This window comes from Neurospora hispaniola, assembly GCF_033458365.1.
Source record: "Neurospora hispaniola strain FGSC 10403 chromosome Unknown B0T23scaffold_10, whole genome shotgun sequence".
NCBI classification, from domain to species: domain Eukaryota; kingdom Fungi; phylum Ascomycota; class Sordariomycetes; order Sordariales; family Sordariaceae; genus Neurospora; species Neurospora hispaniola.
In genome coordinates, this window is record NW_026944415.1 from 879,041 (window position 1) to 895,388 (window position 16,348).

The 16,348-nt window shown below is 43.2% G+C and overlaps 4 protein-coding genes and 1 non-coding gene across 5 annotated transcripts; 2 read left to right on the top strand and 3 right to left on the bottom strand.

Annotated features, from left to right (window-relative positions):
• The first annotated feature begins 6,408 nt into the window (after positions 1–6,408).
• On the top strand, positions 6,409–6,500 carry B0T23DRAFT_t388. The gene has a single exon. It is a non-coding gene; the product is annotated as a tRNA-Ala (tRNA).
• A 481-nt stretch (positions 6,501–6,981) lies between these two features.
• B0T23DRAFT_416019 (WD40-repeat-containing domain protein) lies at positions 6,982–9,267 on the bottom strand. Its single transcript, XM_062839616.1, has 2 exons — positions 7,879–9,267; positions 6,982–7,789 (listed from the first exon to the last, which is right to left on the bottom strand). The coding sequence occupies exons 1-2, from the start codon at positions 9,129–9,131 to the stop codon at positions 7,411–7,413; spliced, it is 1,632 nt and encodes a 543-aa protein (XP_062688252.1). The 5' UTR covers positions 9,132–9,267; the 3' UTR covers positions 6,982–7,410.
• A 1,083-nt stretch (positions 9,268–10,350) lies between these two features.
• On the bottom strand, positions 10,351–11,049 carry B0T23DRAFT_327132 (cornichon; the record flags this gene model as incomplete). The annotated part of the gene is made up of 4 exons (XM_062835593.1): positions 10,351–10,443; positions 10,529–10,595; positions 10,669–10,824; positions 10,949–11,049. 4 exons carry the CDS (start codon positions 11,047–11,049, stop codon positions 10,351–10,353), a joined length of 417 nt encoding a protein of 138 aa, XP_062688253.1.
• Positions 11,050–12,266: 1,217 nt separating this feature from the next.
• B0T23DRAFT_408441 (methionine aminopeptidase 1) lies at positions 12,267–13,660 on the bottom strand (the record flags this gene model as incomplete). Its single annotated transcript, XM_062839299.1, has 4 exons — positions 12,267–12,367; positions 12,437–13,294; positions 13,356–13,386; positions 13,517–13,660. The coding sequence occupies 4 exons, from the start codon at positions 13,658–13,660 to the stop codon at positions 12,267–12,269; spliced, it is 1,134 nt and encodes a 377-aa protein (XP_062688254.1).
• A 622-nt stretch (positions 13,661–14,282) lies between these two features.
• B0T23DRAFT_390177 (FAD/NAD(P)-binding domain-containing protein) lies at positions 14,283–16,311 on the top strand. Its single transcript, XM_062837862.1, has 3 exons — positions 14,283–14,531; positions 14,618–14,835; positions 14,900–16,311. Exons 1-3 carry the CDS (start codon positions 14,417–14,419, stop codon positions 16,103–16,105), a joined length of 1,539 nt encoding a protein of 512 aa, XP_062688255.1. The 5' UTR covers positions 14,283–14,416; the 3' UTR covers positions 16,106–16,311.
• The last annotated feature ends 37 nt before the right edge of the window (positions 16,312–16,348 follow it).

A 16,348-nucleotide genomic window follows, 5' to 3' on the forward strand; every position in this document is an offset into this window, starting at 1 on the left:
GGAATTTACTAATCTAATAAACTTCTATAATTTTAATAATTCTATAAAAGTTTACTACTTATATAATAAAATTAATAAACGCCTTTACAACGCCCTCGTATATTATAACCTTTTTAAGGTTAATAATTTTAAAAAGTAATTTATAATTTACTATATTATTATAAATAATTTAGAGGACGCTAATTATTACTATAAAATAAATGTTTATTTTTTCAATAATAATACCTCCGCTACCGGTAGAAGTTTTAATAATAATATTAATACGGGCGGCGCTTCTAACTCCCGTAACGCTAACGACGTTCTAATTAATTAAGGTAGTAATAAAATAGACTTCGATACTATTGACTTTATTATTTTTATTTATAAAGACGTCCTTAATTAGTATATTTATAATAGTAAGTACCACTATTATAGTAGCGATAATTATATTATTAGTAATTACCTTACCTTTATTAATTATAGCGTTTAAAGCCCTTAATATAATAAAAGTAAAAAGAATAAGGGTAAGGGCTATAGTAAAGGCCGTTATAATAGAAAGGAGGTCCGCAGTATTAAAATTGCGCTTATTACTACCCCCGCCGCTCCCGCTATAGCCTCTACTATTACCGCTATTAGTAGTAAATATTATAACAAATTAGAAAATATTTAACTTTTATATTTAATTATATATAGAAGCCCTTCTAATTATTATTGTAGAAATAAATTTTAAGCTCCTTAAAATTAAAGGGTTTAGAAGAGGTTAGAATATAATTATTAAATAATTCTACTTCCCTAAATTTAATATTCTTATTATTTTATATTATAATTAGATTATATAAAAATTATTATATTTCCTTTATTAATACCGGCTATTTTGTATTTACTTTTATTAATTACTTTTTTATTATTAAATATAACCTTCCCTATTTCCGCCTCCGCTATATAAAGAAGCTTATCCTTACTAATAGAATTATTAAAAGTATTATTTCTAAAGGAGTAATAGTTAAATTCCATATTAAGTACTATAATAAAATAATTACTTTCCTAATTTATAATATTTCGAAGAAATACCCGGTTATTTTAAGTTTCCTATAGATATAATACTATAAGCCCGAAATCGATTATAATTAATGCGGAATATATTTTATTAATTTTATTTATAAGGGCTGTTATTTATTTATTAACTTTATTAGAGATTAATTGGTAGTCTTGAAAGTTCTTACTAACCGAATTTCGGTTGCGGTTATCCGTAGTAAGATTATTCCTATTTTTTTATTAATTTTAATTCCTCAATTAGCCCCGAGGAACGAAACTGCTACCCTTACTAAAGTAGCCCCGGTATTATTAGAATTAATATTAATTAACAAGATTATTAGCTTTAATTAAATAGTATTAATATTATTAAACCTTATATTAAGAGTTTTTAAAGTTAATTATTAATTTACTTCTACCCTTATTAAAGTATTAATAATTAGTAGGGCCGGGTTTAAGATTAGTATTATAGATACGGCCGTACTTCTTATTAAAATTAAGAATTTAATACCCTACGAACCTTATATTCACTTTAATAGCTAATATATTTTTATAGGTATAAAACGCCCTTAAACCTACTATTACTATAACCCTAATAATACCTCTCCTATTAAATTTAATAATATTAGAAAATTTAATATAACTACTTTTAATTTTATTTATAAAATTTAGTAATTATAATTGTACGTTACGAATTATATTAAAATTAAAAGGTTAGTAGCTATAGCGGAAATCCGGGATATAAATTTAATTAAAGAAATAATCGCTAATATAATAGAGGGTAACGGATAGTAATTTAAGGAAAATCTTCTTCTACTCCTTTATAATTTTATTAATAATTTAACTAATATTTACTCCTCTAAGGAATTTAGGGAGGCTATAATCCTCGCTAAAATAATTTATTTTATTAGAAATTTTAATAAAAATACCCCGTTCTACAAGGAAATAATCCATTGCATATACTTAATTAAGATCTTTAATAAAAATATGAAGAAATTTTTCGATAAGGCTAATTATTTAATTAAAATAAAGGACGAAATTCTCGCTATTTTAAAGGAATCGGAGGGACAACGATATATTAATAAAGTAGTAACCTTCCTTCCATTATTAATTAAGGAGGTCCCGCTTAACTATTCGTATAATTATAAAATCGAATTCTAATTAGGAGTAACCTCCTTTAATGCGCGTCTGCGCTGTATATCCCCGATTGAAGCTGTTATTATTAAGAAATAGATTAATAAAAATTTGAAAAAGAATTTTATTTACTTATTATAGTCTACAGCTATATTTCTTATCCTTTTAGTAAAGAAGCCTAGCAGTAGTATTTATATTTGTATTAATTATTATAGTATTAATAATATAATATTAAAAACGTATTACCTACTCCTACTAATTAAGGAAACCTTCAATACTATTTATTATATAAAGATTTTTATTAAATTTAATATAATTATTATATTTAATAAAATCCGTATAAAGGAAGGATATAAATAATTTATTATTTTTATTACCCGTTTTAATTTCTATAAATCTATTATCTATCCGTTCAGCCTCTAAGGGGCCCTAAGAACCTTCCAAAACTATATTAACAACGTCCTATATAATATCTTTAATATATATATAATAGCGTATTTTGATAATGTGCTAATTTATTTAAATAATAAAGAAGATTACGAAAATTATATTAGGGAAGTCCTATAATAGATAATTTAAATTGGGTTATAAATTGATATTAATAAGTACGAATTTTATATTATAAGAATAAAATATTTTAATTTAATTATTACCCTAAGAGGATTCGAAATAGATTTTAAGAAGGTATCCGCTATTATAATTTAAAAGGCTCTAAAAATTAAGAGGGTATTATAGTATTTCCTAAGTTTTATTAATTTTTATTAATAATTTATTAAATACTTTTCAATTATCGCCGGTCTATTATATAAATTAATAAAGAAATCGGCGGAATAATAATAGACTAACCGCTACTAAAGGTCTTTTAAAACTCTTAAGAAGGTTTTTAATAGTAGTTTAATATTCCGGATCTATAATTAATTGAAGTAGATTATTATTAAGACGGATACTTTAAATTAGGTTTGTAGTAGTACTCTATTTTAATATAATAAGGAGGGTATTTTATACCCGGTTACCTATTTTAATTAGCAGTATTCTTTAATTAAATATAATTATAATATTTATAATAAAGAGTTACTAGTTATTATTAAAGCCTTCGAGGAGTAGCACTCCGAATTAGAAGGAACCTAAAAACCTTTCGAAATTCTAATTAATTATAGGAGTTTGAAGACCTTTACAATTAATAAATAGCTTATTCCCTATTATATACGTTAATCTTATTTTCTCTTTTATTTTAACTTTATTATTAAGTATTGCCCCGGGTTATTATAAGTACGTCCCGACGTATTAAATAGGAAGCCGGAGGATTTGCCTAAAAATAAAGCTAACGAACGATTATTAATTAGGAATAAGGTTTTATTCAATTATAATATTTTTATTAATAGAGCTTTCGTTTTAAAGGATAGAAGCGAAAAAGTCCTTATTAATACTAAATATATTTATAAATTAGAGATTTTAAATAAAAGGTTAATAAATAATTTAGTAATAGAAGGCTATGAAAAATCGATTATTCTATAAGATATTATTACCTATTTATCCGACCCTAATTATCGAATATAGTTTAAAGAAATTAAAAATTATATAAAGAGGGTCCTATTTATTAAATACTAAACGATTTAAAGACGAATGTACTTTCGTAGCGCTATTTTTATCGACCTTACTAATATAGAATTTTACTTTTTATTCTTCTATTGTATTTACAATTTATTATCGGCCGGATACCCGGGTTGTAAAAAGACTTATTTATTACTATTGCAATCCTTCTTTTAATTAAGGATATATACTACCGTTAAATTGTACTATAAGGCGTATTTAGTATATATTAAATCTAAATTATTATAATACGCCCCCTATAGTTTTTTAAAATTATTAGCGGTATTATTCGTACTATAGAAGGATATTTCTATTAATTACGTTACTCCGCTAATTTTATACCTACGCTACGGGCAAGAATTTAAGTACGTTATAATTATTATTAACCGCCTAATTAAAATAAGGTATTATATCCCTATTATCGGCCTAATAATAGAAGAATTAGTAGAGCATTTTATTAAAAAGGTCTATAATATTTATAATCTATTGGATTTTATTATTTCTAATTATAGTACCCAATTTATTTTATAATTTTAAAGAGTTTTATTATTATAATTAGAGGTTATTCTTAAACCTTCTTCCACTTTCTACCCTACTATTAATAGTTAAATTAAGCGTATTAATATAAAAATAGAAAAATATTTATATTTTTATATTAATTAGGTTTAAGATAATTAGGTAAATTAATTACCGATTGCAGAATTCGCTAGTAATAATCTAGTATTTAAGACTACTAGTATTTCCTTTTTCTTCGCTAATTACGGATTTTACCTCTATATAGGTATTGAACTAGTAAAATTATATCCACCGGAAATATTAGTAGTATAATAAATAGAATATTTTAAAATTAATAAATTAACTAACTATTTTATAAGAATCTTAAATTTTATTATTAATTAGGCCCGTTAAATATAATAGTATTACAAAAGTAATATAAATACTCAATAGTCGGACGCTTTAAAATATAAGGTAAGAGATAAGGTCCTTTTTAATATTAAGAACCTCGATATTAGCCGTCCTTATACTAAATTTATACTTCTTTTCGAAGGCCCTTTCGAAATTCTTAAAGTAGATAATTATTAAATAACGCTCAAATTTCCAATTAATATAAAGTATAGCCCGACGTTCTATATTAGTAAGGTTAAATTATAGGATGAAGAGGGTTTTTCGGAATAAATAAATTCGGAGGAATAGGACGTTCGCACTAACTATAGCCGGACTATAAAAAGGATTAATAATAGAAAGGATTTTATTAAATACGAATTCGAAAGGATAAACAGATATTAAAAGAATAATAAAGGCCGTTAGAAATATTTTATAGTTTAGGTACCCCTATATACACTATTATAATAACCGTATACCGATATATTTATAGCCCCTAATATAGTACGGGCCTTCTATAATAGATACCCGGAAGCGTTATACTTACCGGTTTAGGTAATAGCGGAGAAAAAGCGGAAGGAGAAGGAGAAGGAGGTAGAGCGGGAGGCTCCAATTCCACGGCGGAAGTTATAACGATAATTATTAGTAATAGTAAGGATTTTTCAAGATCGGACCGCTTGTTTAATAGGGATTTCTATTATTTTATATAATATTAGTTAACTATATAGTTTTTTTTAGTCTAGGGAAGTATTATAGGGTTAATTTATATACTTTATACCTAGTATTAGCGTATAGCAGTTTTTAAGATTGCCGTACGCTATTATTACCGCCGGTAAACCGATTATTGCCGGCAATTAATTAGTTAGAACGCTGCCTGCCGCGGGCCTATCAGACCCGTTGGCGGTTGCCTTTATAAGGCTAGCCTTCTAAGCACTCGGCTGCACTTCTCTTCCTTCCTCCTTCGTACAATTACGCATAATCACATCTACCACCTACCCTTTGCCCGTAATAATTAACTTATTAGGAACGTAAGCGAAAGGTAGGTTGAGGTGATTATAATCGTAATTATATATAGGGGATAGTAAATTAGAAATTAATTTAAAAATATATTAATAATTACCAACTATAATGAAATACGCTCTGTTAAACCTCTTTTATACCTATACAAACTCTATTCTTCCGCTAACGAATATTATAGAGTCTTATACTAGTCTAGCGCCTTAACGCGGTGCCGGATTATCCTTCCCGCGAATCCAACCCGATATAAGCGTTATTATAAATAATTCTACGCTTCCATTAACGAAGGGGCGTAGCAGCCGCTGAGGTGCCTTTATGTACGAGCTCTTAGCCTCCTAACATTTCTTTAATTATTTAACATTAATGTTGGGCCATTTGAGGGCGGAGGAAATTCGCAGGCTTTCAACGGTTAATAGAGTTAAGGAGTCACTGTTCTTTTCTAGATCCCGTCTTTTACCTGATAGTTAAAACAAGACAATGTATGAAACCGTCTTAAGAGGTGTACAAAGATCGGGATTTAGACGTGCTCGGTTTACTTATCACTGGTTGCCACCACGATGTTCCTTTTTGCTTTGACATCTTGCTAATATCAACGAGATGGATGATAAACTTATCCAAAAACAAAAAATATAGTCTCCCTCCCTCGCATATCTAATGAGGTAAGGGTGACAGTATTTTTCTTTGACTATCACTGTACATGTTTGTGCTATAGGTGAGCACTGAAGCCCAAGGCAAATATAGGCTCAGAGCTTTGTATATTCTGTAACAATCCAAGGGCAATTGGTCTAGGGGTATGATTTTCGCTTCGCATTGTTCCACAGATGCGCCTTTGTGAAAGGTCACCGGTTCGAATCCGGTATTGTCCACTCTTTTTTTGTTTCTTTTTTTCCTATAAGCTTGAACCTTTTCTATCCTTTTGTCCTCCTTTCTTCCTTTTTTAAGTTATGTAGCAGGAACTACCCCCTCATCCTTTACGAACGTAGTAGGTATTTCGGTTTAAATAAGAATGCTTGGGCGGTGGTATTTTCCAAAACCTAGTGTAGTGGCACCGTAAGCCAACCACACACCACACGGGTATGAGGAAGATGCGCAAAAGAACAACTCCGAAAATGATGGTATAGCGGTAGAGGGGCCGGAACTGTATGGAGGGAATAAGTAAAATCCAAGGCGGTATGGTGCACAAGATGATAGATAATGCTGATTTGGACAAATAGCGGCAGCTCGACTAACCGTGCTAGATCCATATGATCAAGCAAACAATCCAAACACACATGGCTGCAAAGTAATGTTCATGGCTTTTTGGGAAGTAAACCTCGACGCCGTGGTGTAGAGAGAGAATATCTGACAGCTGGACGAGTGGTGTGAATGACTTGGATTGACCTGGATCACAAGAAGATACTCGGTCGACCAGCCACTGTCACTTTTCATTGCACATTCAGTATATAAGTCAATCGAATGTATATCTCAATCAAATGAATGAAAAGAATCAAAGCCAGAGAATGGATGATAGAATATCGGCTGTTCGCCGGTGTCTCGATTGGTGTCGCTCCTCCAAAATCAAGATTGTACACCAAAGCCAATCCAATCCCATTATTACCGAAATGTTTCTCCCAACGCCAAGCAATGCTGTAAATATCTTTTTCCGGTCGCTCGTAATTCTTGATTGCTCTCACCTGAGACACTCCAATCTTCTTCCTTCGCCGTCGCCCCTGACGACAACTACCAAAACCGCCCAAATCCCCCAATGACCCAATGACCCACGACCCTAGGCAGTGTCTAATCCCACATCCTAATCTCACCCTTCGCTCCCGCCGTAAACACCTTACTCGTCTCCTGTTCCGACCAAACCACACAGTTAATGGCTCCACCACTCGTGTCCGCGTGGATCTTGTGGTACATCTTGCACGTCTTCCAGTCCCAGAAGCAGACATATCCTCCGGTATCGCCCGAAGCGACGAACTGCCCGTCGGGACTGCAGACCAGCCCGATGCCGGAGCCGGCGGTGTTGTGGCCGCGCCAGGATTTCTTGCGGTTTTGGCGGAACTTGTCCGAGGCCGACGAGTAGGCGACGATGGAGTTGTCGGAGCATTGGTAGAGGACGTATTTGCCCGAAGGGTGCTGGGTGGATTTGGTGAGGGCGAACATGTCGGGTTCACTGAGGGGGTGGATGTTAGCATGTGATTACTTCTGGCAAGGAGGATAAAATGGGAGGAAGAAAAAAAAGAAAAAAAAAAGAAGACATACCTGATGGTCTTGATCTCGACAGGAATTCCATACTCCCATACCCTCAACGAGCGGTCATCTGACGTCGACATGAACCGCCTGTTCTCGTCCACAAATTCGAGAGTGTTGATGGCGCCCAAGTGGTGATCGTACTCCTGCACTGGATCCGCTCCCGCACGACTGTCGTACTGCACAATCCTGTTATCCGACAAGCCCGCCAAGAACTCGTGACCCTGGTCCACCGACGGGTTGAACTTGATGACATGCGGTGTCTTGCCCGTATTGAACCTGTTGACACACTGTCCCGTCTCAGTGTCCCACAACTTGATCCATCTGTCGAACGAGCCCGAAAGGAACTTGGTGCCGTCCCTGTTAAACGACAAGTCGGTGATAGCCTTTGAATGACCCGCATACGTCCGTAACAGCTCGCGATTGCGATACACATCGAAGATCTTGATGGTGCTGTCCGTGCTGCCCGACAGACCCAAGTGACTCGACTTGGGGAACAGCTGCAACGCCGTGATCGGCTTGCCGGCATGGTGCCTCCAAGTATGCATGTGCTTCTTGGGGATAAAGTTCGTGACGCTCCCGACGTCCTTGGTGAGACTGATATCCAGATCCTGCGGGACGTGCATGTATGTCCGGCCGAGATAATCGAATTCCTCGGTGCCATGGAACGTCGTCGTCTCGGCGCCCTGCTCTTCCACCTCTTTCCTCCGCGCCAGGTTCTTCGTCGGCGCCTTGACGACCGTCCCGCTCTCTACCACGTCTTCCTCTTCCTCCCCTTCTCCTTCTTCGACGATCTCATACTCCTCATCACTCCCCAGCTCATCTTCGTTCACCTCCTCATATTCCTGCTTCTTGTACCGCGCCCACGGCCCGACGTAGGCCCCATCGCCATCCGCAATCGTCGCGCTTCCTTTCCCCTCTCTCTGTTGCCTCAGCTTCGCAGCCGCCGCCTTCTTGGCGGTGCTCCCCAGTTGTTCGCGCGCGGGACCGCCGCCGCGCTCGATGGCACGGTGCTTGGAGCGGAAGGTGTGTTCGCTGATGTAGGTCTCGGCCGCGGTGCCGGTCAGGACGTTCTTCCTTTTGGTGCCAACCGCAGTAGAAGCCGAGTCGGTATCGTCGCGGAAAGGGTTGGCGGGCCCGAGTCGCGGTCGGCTTAGATCCTCGCCGGTGTAGGGGACTACGGCATGGTCTGGTTCGGCGACTTGGCGGACAATGAGGGCGTCTTTGACTGACAGGTTTGCTGGGTATTCGTTGAAGTCGGCCATGGCTATTTGGATTCTGTTGAGTTCTGCTGCGGCTTGCTGAATTTGTGGTGATGATATGCTCGCCAGCCGCACGCTTGATGAACCTGAAAATGTTTTTTTGTTGTTTTTGTTGTTTTGGAGATGAAGATGGGATGCGACCCTCTTGGAGTTGTCGGCGGCAGGCGCATTGGTTGACGTCTGGAACAGTGGACCTCAAATTCAGAGTGGAGCTTCTCCGATACACGCGTGCACGGGCCATATGCGAACCACCAACCGGGTTGCTGTCGCACTCTGGCTGAGCAAGGACCAAGCTTTGGAGCTGAGGCTTGCTTGTGAGGGAGGGGCTGACAATGATCAGCGTTGAGCCAAGCTCTTGTGTTTTTGGCTTGTCTCGCTCTCTACCATGCAGTAGAAAGAGTGTTCAGTGTCCCGAATATTCGGTTCCATCTTGGTAGGACGACAACAGCTTCCTAAGAGAGTACATATTCCAACAGCGCGCCCAATATCTATGAACCAAAAAGTCATGTTCCTGTTCTCCATATGTGGCCCGCGTTGCCTTCCCTCGGTGTGGACATTTGACAAGACAGCAAGAGACCATGATCTTCATGACGTAGCCCGCCCGGTTTCATTACATACTTCATGAAGCAGTAAAATACAGCACGCGATTTCTCCATCTCCTCACCTGCCTACACCAATTGGTATCGCTAAAGAGGTCGTAAACTCTTTTTGATCATTTCCTTTTGCCCCGTCTATCCAGCTGTCATGCCAACCGAGGCGTACAGCAAGGCAGTTGCCACCTTCCCGAAGACCGTCAGTCGCTTTTCCTCTTCATTATAGAAGCCAAAACCATACAATTCGTCCTCCTCTTCTCCCGCCATCCAATAATATAATCATTCCCGCCATTTCTTCATAGCTTCATGCCCTCCCATTCCATCTGTCAAGGTCGTCGTATGTTACGCTCATGAACCCTTCCCGTCCTTTTGCAAACATCCGTTGCCGAGGATCCTGCCTGCCTGCTTGCTTGCCTGTGGTTGTACTGTATATGATTTTTGTTTGTGTGTGTTTGAAGTACTGCGTACCAGTGAGCCCAGCGCCGTCATGTACTTTCGAGAAAACGGTGGTGGTAAAGATGCGAGCACGAGCTCCGATGAGAGAGCTCCGCGTCCGATCCGAGGGACTTCGTGGCGGTATCGTAGTGAAACGAGAAGTCCAGTTCAACTTAGCGAGCGACGGCCATTTCCTAATGAGCCTCGTCCCGAATGAGGGCCACAATCATACTGTACAAGTAAAAGAAGAACAGAATGAGATGGAAGCCGAGCTTAGTGAAAGATTCCTAGAGAGCGCGCAGATCGGTTAGAAGCAGTTCTTGAAGCTCCACCACAGCGGACGCGGTTGGTTGTGGTGAGCTGATGACATACCTTCTTGTGGACATTAAGCTTGCGGAAGATCTCAGTGGCGTCCAGAAGGTGGGCGTTGTCAACGATCCTGCACCGCATGGTTAGTTATCCGGTTCGCGCAAGCTGCGGATATGGTCATCCAAGCGGTTGTTGAAACTTACTTCTTGACGTTCCAGGCGAGAAGAGGCACGTTGAGCACGAGAGGCAGCCAGTAGCCGTTGATAAGGAAGAGGAAGGTCAGGAAACCGTGGACGGCGACTTCGGGGATGATGTAGGTGTTGAGGCGGTTGCAGAGGTCAATAGGGTTGATGTAATCGCTGCAAGATGCCGTTAGCAACTGTCTGCTCGAAAAAAAAGAGGCGCCAGCCACAAAGCGCGCAGGATGCCAAGTCCCGTGTACTTGTAGAAGCCTTTGAGAGGGGGGTAAGATGACCAACGTACCATTCCAGATCGCTGTACATGATGGTGAAGAAGACTTGAAGGAAGAGGTTGACGGCGTTTATAAGCACCGCAAACAGGTATAGCCACGCCTCGCCCGACATTTTGGCGGTTGTTTGCTTATCGGATGATAGCTAGAGCTTCGGTGGTGTAGCTGGTTGGACTCGGTTTGCGCGAGCGTGGGCTAGATGTTGTACGTGCGCGACAGATGGCGTGCGCAACTATGATGGAATCGAAGTCGGACGATAGAGTTCGATCGAAGGAAAGGGGGACTATGTCAAGCTTCGGGCGCGCCGGTGTCGGTGCTTGTACAAACGTGGAGGCTGGTTACCAAGTTAGATAGAGGTGGGATGATAAGACTTGGAAAAAGCTGTCGTGTTGATCTTTGGATTTGGTGTTTTCTGGGAAAGAAAAAAAAGGGCGGTCGCAAGTTGGCAGACTCGGGGCAGTGGTGGGAAGACTCACTCGGTTCTTGCGTGGAGACAGCTGGAGGTTCAGTTAGGCATGGAGGAGGAGGGTTGTTGGGGGCAAGGCAGATAGATACCTACCTTAGCTGGTGCTGGTGCTGGTGCCTCGGGGCTTCCTCGATGATGAAGGCGCCCCCCCCCGGCCTCATTCCACTCTTTTTCGCCGTGAACTGCCAGCCCGAGCCCACTTGCCAAGTCCGCCCCTGGAGCCTGTTGGGCGGCTAGGTTGGCCCAAGCTTCTTTCTGCAAAGCTCCACTATCCTGTAAGCCCAGCCCGGCCGAGGTGGGGCAAAGCGGCATAGAGACGTTCCCCGGTCTCGGCCTCGCCGACTCGATGATCCGCTACATCACTTTTAAGAAGCATGGTTCTTCCAAGTTCTCATGGTTCCAGTTGACTACCGAAGTGATGAGTATTAGTCTCAAATATGGTGAAACATTAGGCGTTGTCTGTACTCTATCCAAGCATTTACAATCTCAAATCGCTTTTGGGGAAGAGAGAGAGAGAGAGCTCCTGACCCGGTTCTCCACAACCCGCCGAGTCTACCGCCGAGTCCGCCTTGAAGTGAGGATCCCGAATCCCGCTCCTCTCGATTAAGAATCTTCCAGAATATCCGTCCAGACACTTGTTCTTTGCGCGAACCTGATATATGTAACGTGCCTCTAGCTCTGCGATTGTGAGATCAGTAGGTTGATAGATCTGACCATGGCTTTGGGTTTCCCGTTTAAATGTCTCCGGGTATCAACTCAGGCATTGAACGCTACGGCACAAGTCTATACCACAACATTATTCCCTTTAAACGCCTTTTTTTGTTCCGATAACGATGCACACCTTACTTTTTAGCGTCCGACCAAACTCAAGCAGCGGCGGTAGGCATGGGTACCGGGCCGCCAGGAGAGTCAGCCGTGCGCGCCGTCAAAATCTCAACACCGGTCTCGGTGACAAGGAGGGTGTGCTCTGTTAAGCAGGGTTAGTTGAACATCTCAGCACTCAGCCACCGCCTACAGAATCATGAACAGCACTTACCAAATTGAGCGGTCCTCTTGCCATCAATGGTGGTGGATGTCCAGTTGTCGGGCCAGGTAACATCGCGGTACTTGCCCAACGCAATCATGGGCTCGATAGTGAAGGTCATTCCAGGCTTGCACTCGCCGACGGCCCTGTTCTTAGCGTAGTGGGGAATGTTGGGCGGGCAGTGGAAGGTCTTGTTGATGCCGTGGCCGACGTAGGTGCGGATGACGCTGCAGCCGCGGCTCTTGGCGTGCGCCTCGATCACGTTGCCAAAGTCGCGGAACAGGGTGCCGGGCTTGACCAGCTTGATGGCCTCCTCCAAGCACTCGCGGGCCGTCTCAACGACGCGCACCGAGTCGGGGTCGGCCTTGGCCTTATCGCCAACGTAGTATGTCTCGTTCAGATCGCCGTGGTAGCCCTCGTGGTAGAGTGTGACGTCGAGGTTGAGGATGTCGCCGTCAAGGAGGACGCGCTTGTCGGGGATGCCGTGGCAGATGACCTCGTTGAGCGATGTGCAGACCGACTTGGGGAAGAAGTTGTAGTTCAGAGGCGAGGGGTACGAGTTGCGCTCGATGCAGGCCTCGTGTACGATCTTGTCGAGATCATCGGTGGTGATGCCGGGGCGGATGGCGGCAGCGGCGATGTCGAGAACCTCACGGGCGAGGCGGCACACCTTGCGCATGCCCTCGCGACCCTTCTCGTCTAGCTGCTCAATCTTGTTGGACCTTGTACGGCCGCCGCCGGGAATACCGCTCTCGGCATAGTCGGGATGGGGGATCGACTTGGGGACGACGCGCTTCGGCGAAAGAGGGTAGACGGGGCGGAGAGGGCCGGTGTAGCTGAAGGTAGGGAAGGGGTTGTAGGTTTCGGGACCTGGAGCAGAATTTTAGAATATGCGCTCTGGCAAAGGCGGAGGGGAAGCGGGTTGATTTACTGGCAAGCTTGTGAAGCTCCTTGTGGGTGTTCTATTGGGCAACCCAAGGGTCAGCTATCAAGGTTCGCATGCAAGTGCGAGTCCAAGCAAGGTATTACGGGACCCAGTCGAGGAAATCCATAGGTATGTGGGATGAGGGAACCAAAGAAGATGCGCCGTACCCAGTTTTTCTTGAAGCAGTCCTGGGAGCAGAAGAAGCTACCCTTGATACCCAGGCTCAAGCACTTGGGGCATTGGAGGGAACCGGCATCGTTTTCGCAATCAGCGCCGAGGCACTTCTTCTTCGCGGGGGGTTGTTCGGTCATGGTGGTGGTGCTCGTATTAGACTGTAGTGGCACTGTCTGTGGTTATCGAAAGGCTTTAAAGAGGGGCCGATAAGTTAGCTTGACGATCGCAGGTGGAAGCGCGGATGTCGAAAAGAGTTGCTCTTTGACGACGAGAAAAGCACGACCTGATGTGCCGAAGGGAAGCAACAGACAACAAGTTTGCGTAGGAGAAGATGGCCTAGAGGCACAGGGTCTGAAGAGCAAATAAAAGTAGAAGTACCTTTGTCACCTCGTGTTGGGTACCTATCCTAGTCGGGAGAATTCGTTGTTCTTGAACGGGCGTGAGACAAAGTGAAGAAGCGACAACGAAACGGAAGGCGACAGGTCGGGATGCCGGGCCCTTGGCGTGGACGGACGAATAATATTTTTGGCGGCGCTGTCCGCTGCGCCCTTCCTCCCAAAAGTCGTCCCACGCGCATTCCATTCTCAGTGGCGGGCAGCGGCGGCTCTGCCGGGGTCCGGGACGGGTGGGGCTCTGCTGGATGGACCCAGCAAGGGACCAAGATGCTTACCCAATTGATCCACCTTTCTGACCACACTAAGCCGTTTATGGTGTTAGTGCACCAGCAGGGCGTCGGTAGAGTGGATCAGCTCGCACGGACGAGTCTCGAACTGCATGTCGCATGGGATCTTGGTGTAAATCGTCTGATGTAATCACCAACACATTTTATCACCTCCATTGGGTTTTCCGGCAAAGCTAGGAAATCCTCTCAATTACCAACCCAATTTCGAAAAATGGAGGAGAGAAAGCAAAAGGTCGTCGTTGTCGGCGCTGGCCCGGTCGGGTCATTGGCTGCTCTTTATGCGGCCAACCGTGGTCATGATGTTGAGATTTATGAACTGCGCGGTGGTGAGTCTTGTCTTTTTACCGTGTTGACTTTACAATACATCATGAGTCAAGATTCAAGATGTCACTGCTAACTAACAAACACTAAGACCTCCGCGATCCCTCAACAACACCACTCAACTTCACCAGATCCATCAACTTGGCCCTCTCAGAACGCGGCCTCAATGCTATGCGCCATGCCAACCAGCCAAGACTCATCGATTATGTCAAAGGGGTGACCATCCCCATGAGAGGCCGCATGATCCACGGCAAGCGACCAGATGGAAAATTGTATGAGGAGGCTCAAGACTACGACATCCATGGACGGGTAAGACCCCTCCCCTCGACCCCTTTGCCTTTCTACAGAGCAGGTGTGTTGATGAATAGATCAGAGCATCCTCGCCATCGACCGTGGCGACCTGAACAAGCGCCTCCTCGACATGCTCGAAGAGATGCCCAACGTCACCTTCTTCTTCAACCACAAGCTCACCGGCGCCGATTTCAAGCGGAACAAGGCCTGGTTCGAAGACAGAGACGAGAGCACCTCCAACCCACGAGACCGAGCCCGCGAAATCGAGGTCGACTTCGACTTTATGATTGGTGCCGATGGCGCCCACTCCGCGGTCCGCTACCACCTGATGAAGTTTTCCCGCATGGACTACCAGCAAGAGTACATCGACACACTCTGGTGCGAGTTCCAGATTGCCCCATCATCATCATCAGCCAAGTCCAAGTTCAGGATATCCCCCAACCACCTGCACATCTGGCCCGGCAAGGAATTCATGTTCATCGCCATCCCATCCAACGACGGCTCCTTCACCTGCACCCTCTTCGCCCCCGCCGCCATCTACGAGCAACTCGACGAAGCCGGCAGTACCGGCGACACTTCTTCTTCCATCCCAGACTTCTTCGACAAGCACTTCCCCGGCGTCACCTCCCTCATCACCCCCGCCGACCTCGTGTCCCAGTTCCAGACCAACCCCCACCTCCCCCTCATCAGCATCAAATGCAAGCCCTACCACTTTTCCTCGTCCGTCGTCATCGTCGGCGACGCCGCCCACGCCATGGTCCCCTTTTACGGACAGGGCATGAACGCCGGCCTGGAAGACGTGCGCATCCTGTTCGACATTCTCGACAAGCACGACCGCATGACCAACGACGACAGCAGTCTTGAGGCGTCGCAGCGGGAGCTGGCGCTGGCCGAGTACAGCGCCGTGCGCGTGGCGGATGCGCACGCCATTAATGATTTGGCGCTGCAGAATTACATTGAGATGCGGTCGTCGGTGCTGTCGCCCGTGTACCGGTGGCGCAAGGCGCTGGAGGAGTGGTTGAGCGTCTATGTGCCGAGTTTGGGGTGGCAGACCAAGTACTCGCGGGTGTCGTTTGGGAACGAGAGGTATTCGGAGGTGGTGAAGAAGAGTGAACACCAGGGGCAGGTGTTGGTGCGTAGTTTGATTGGTGGTGTTGGTCTGCCGATGTTGGCTGGTGGCTTGGTCCTGTGGTTCAGGTATAAGGGCGCGTTGGGCCGGGCGGCGTACGGGGTGTTTTATAACTTTATGGGGATGGTGTGTAGGACGATTCATGGGAGGAGGCGGTAAACTGGACGTCCTTTCTTGAGGCTGGTGGTGAAGAATTGAGAAAGGAGGGGGTTGTGTACGATTTATGTTAGCATTCGCCAATGAGATCTGGAATATAGAAGTTTGTGTGGTATCATGAAGTGGTGAGCTTTTCGGTTGTCGCTTAGAACAGCTGATGTCTCTTGCTCACGAATAAGTTCAATTCACCACTGCATCCAGACATACAATCTGAAGGCCGCTTTCGTAAGATGGATTGATCAATAT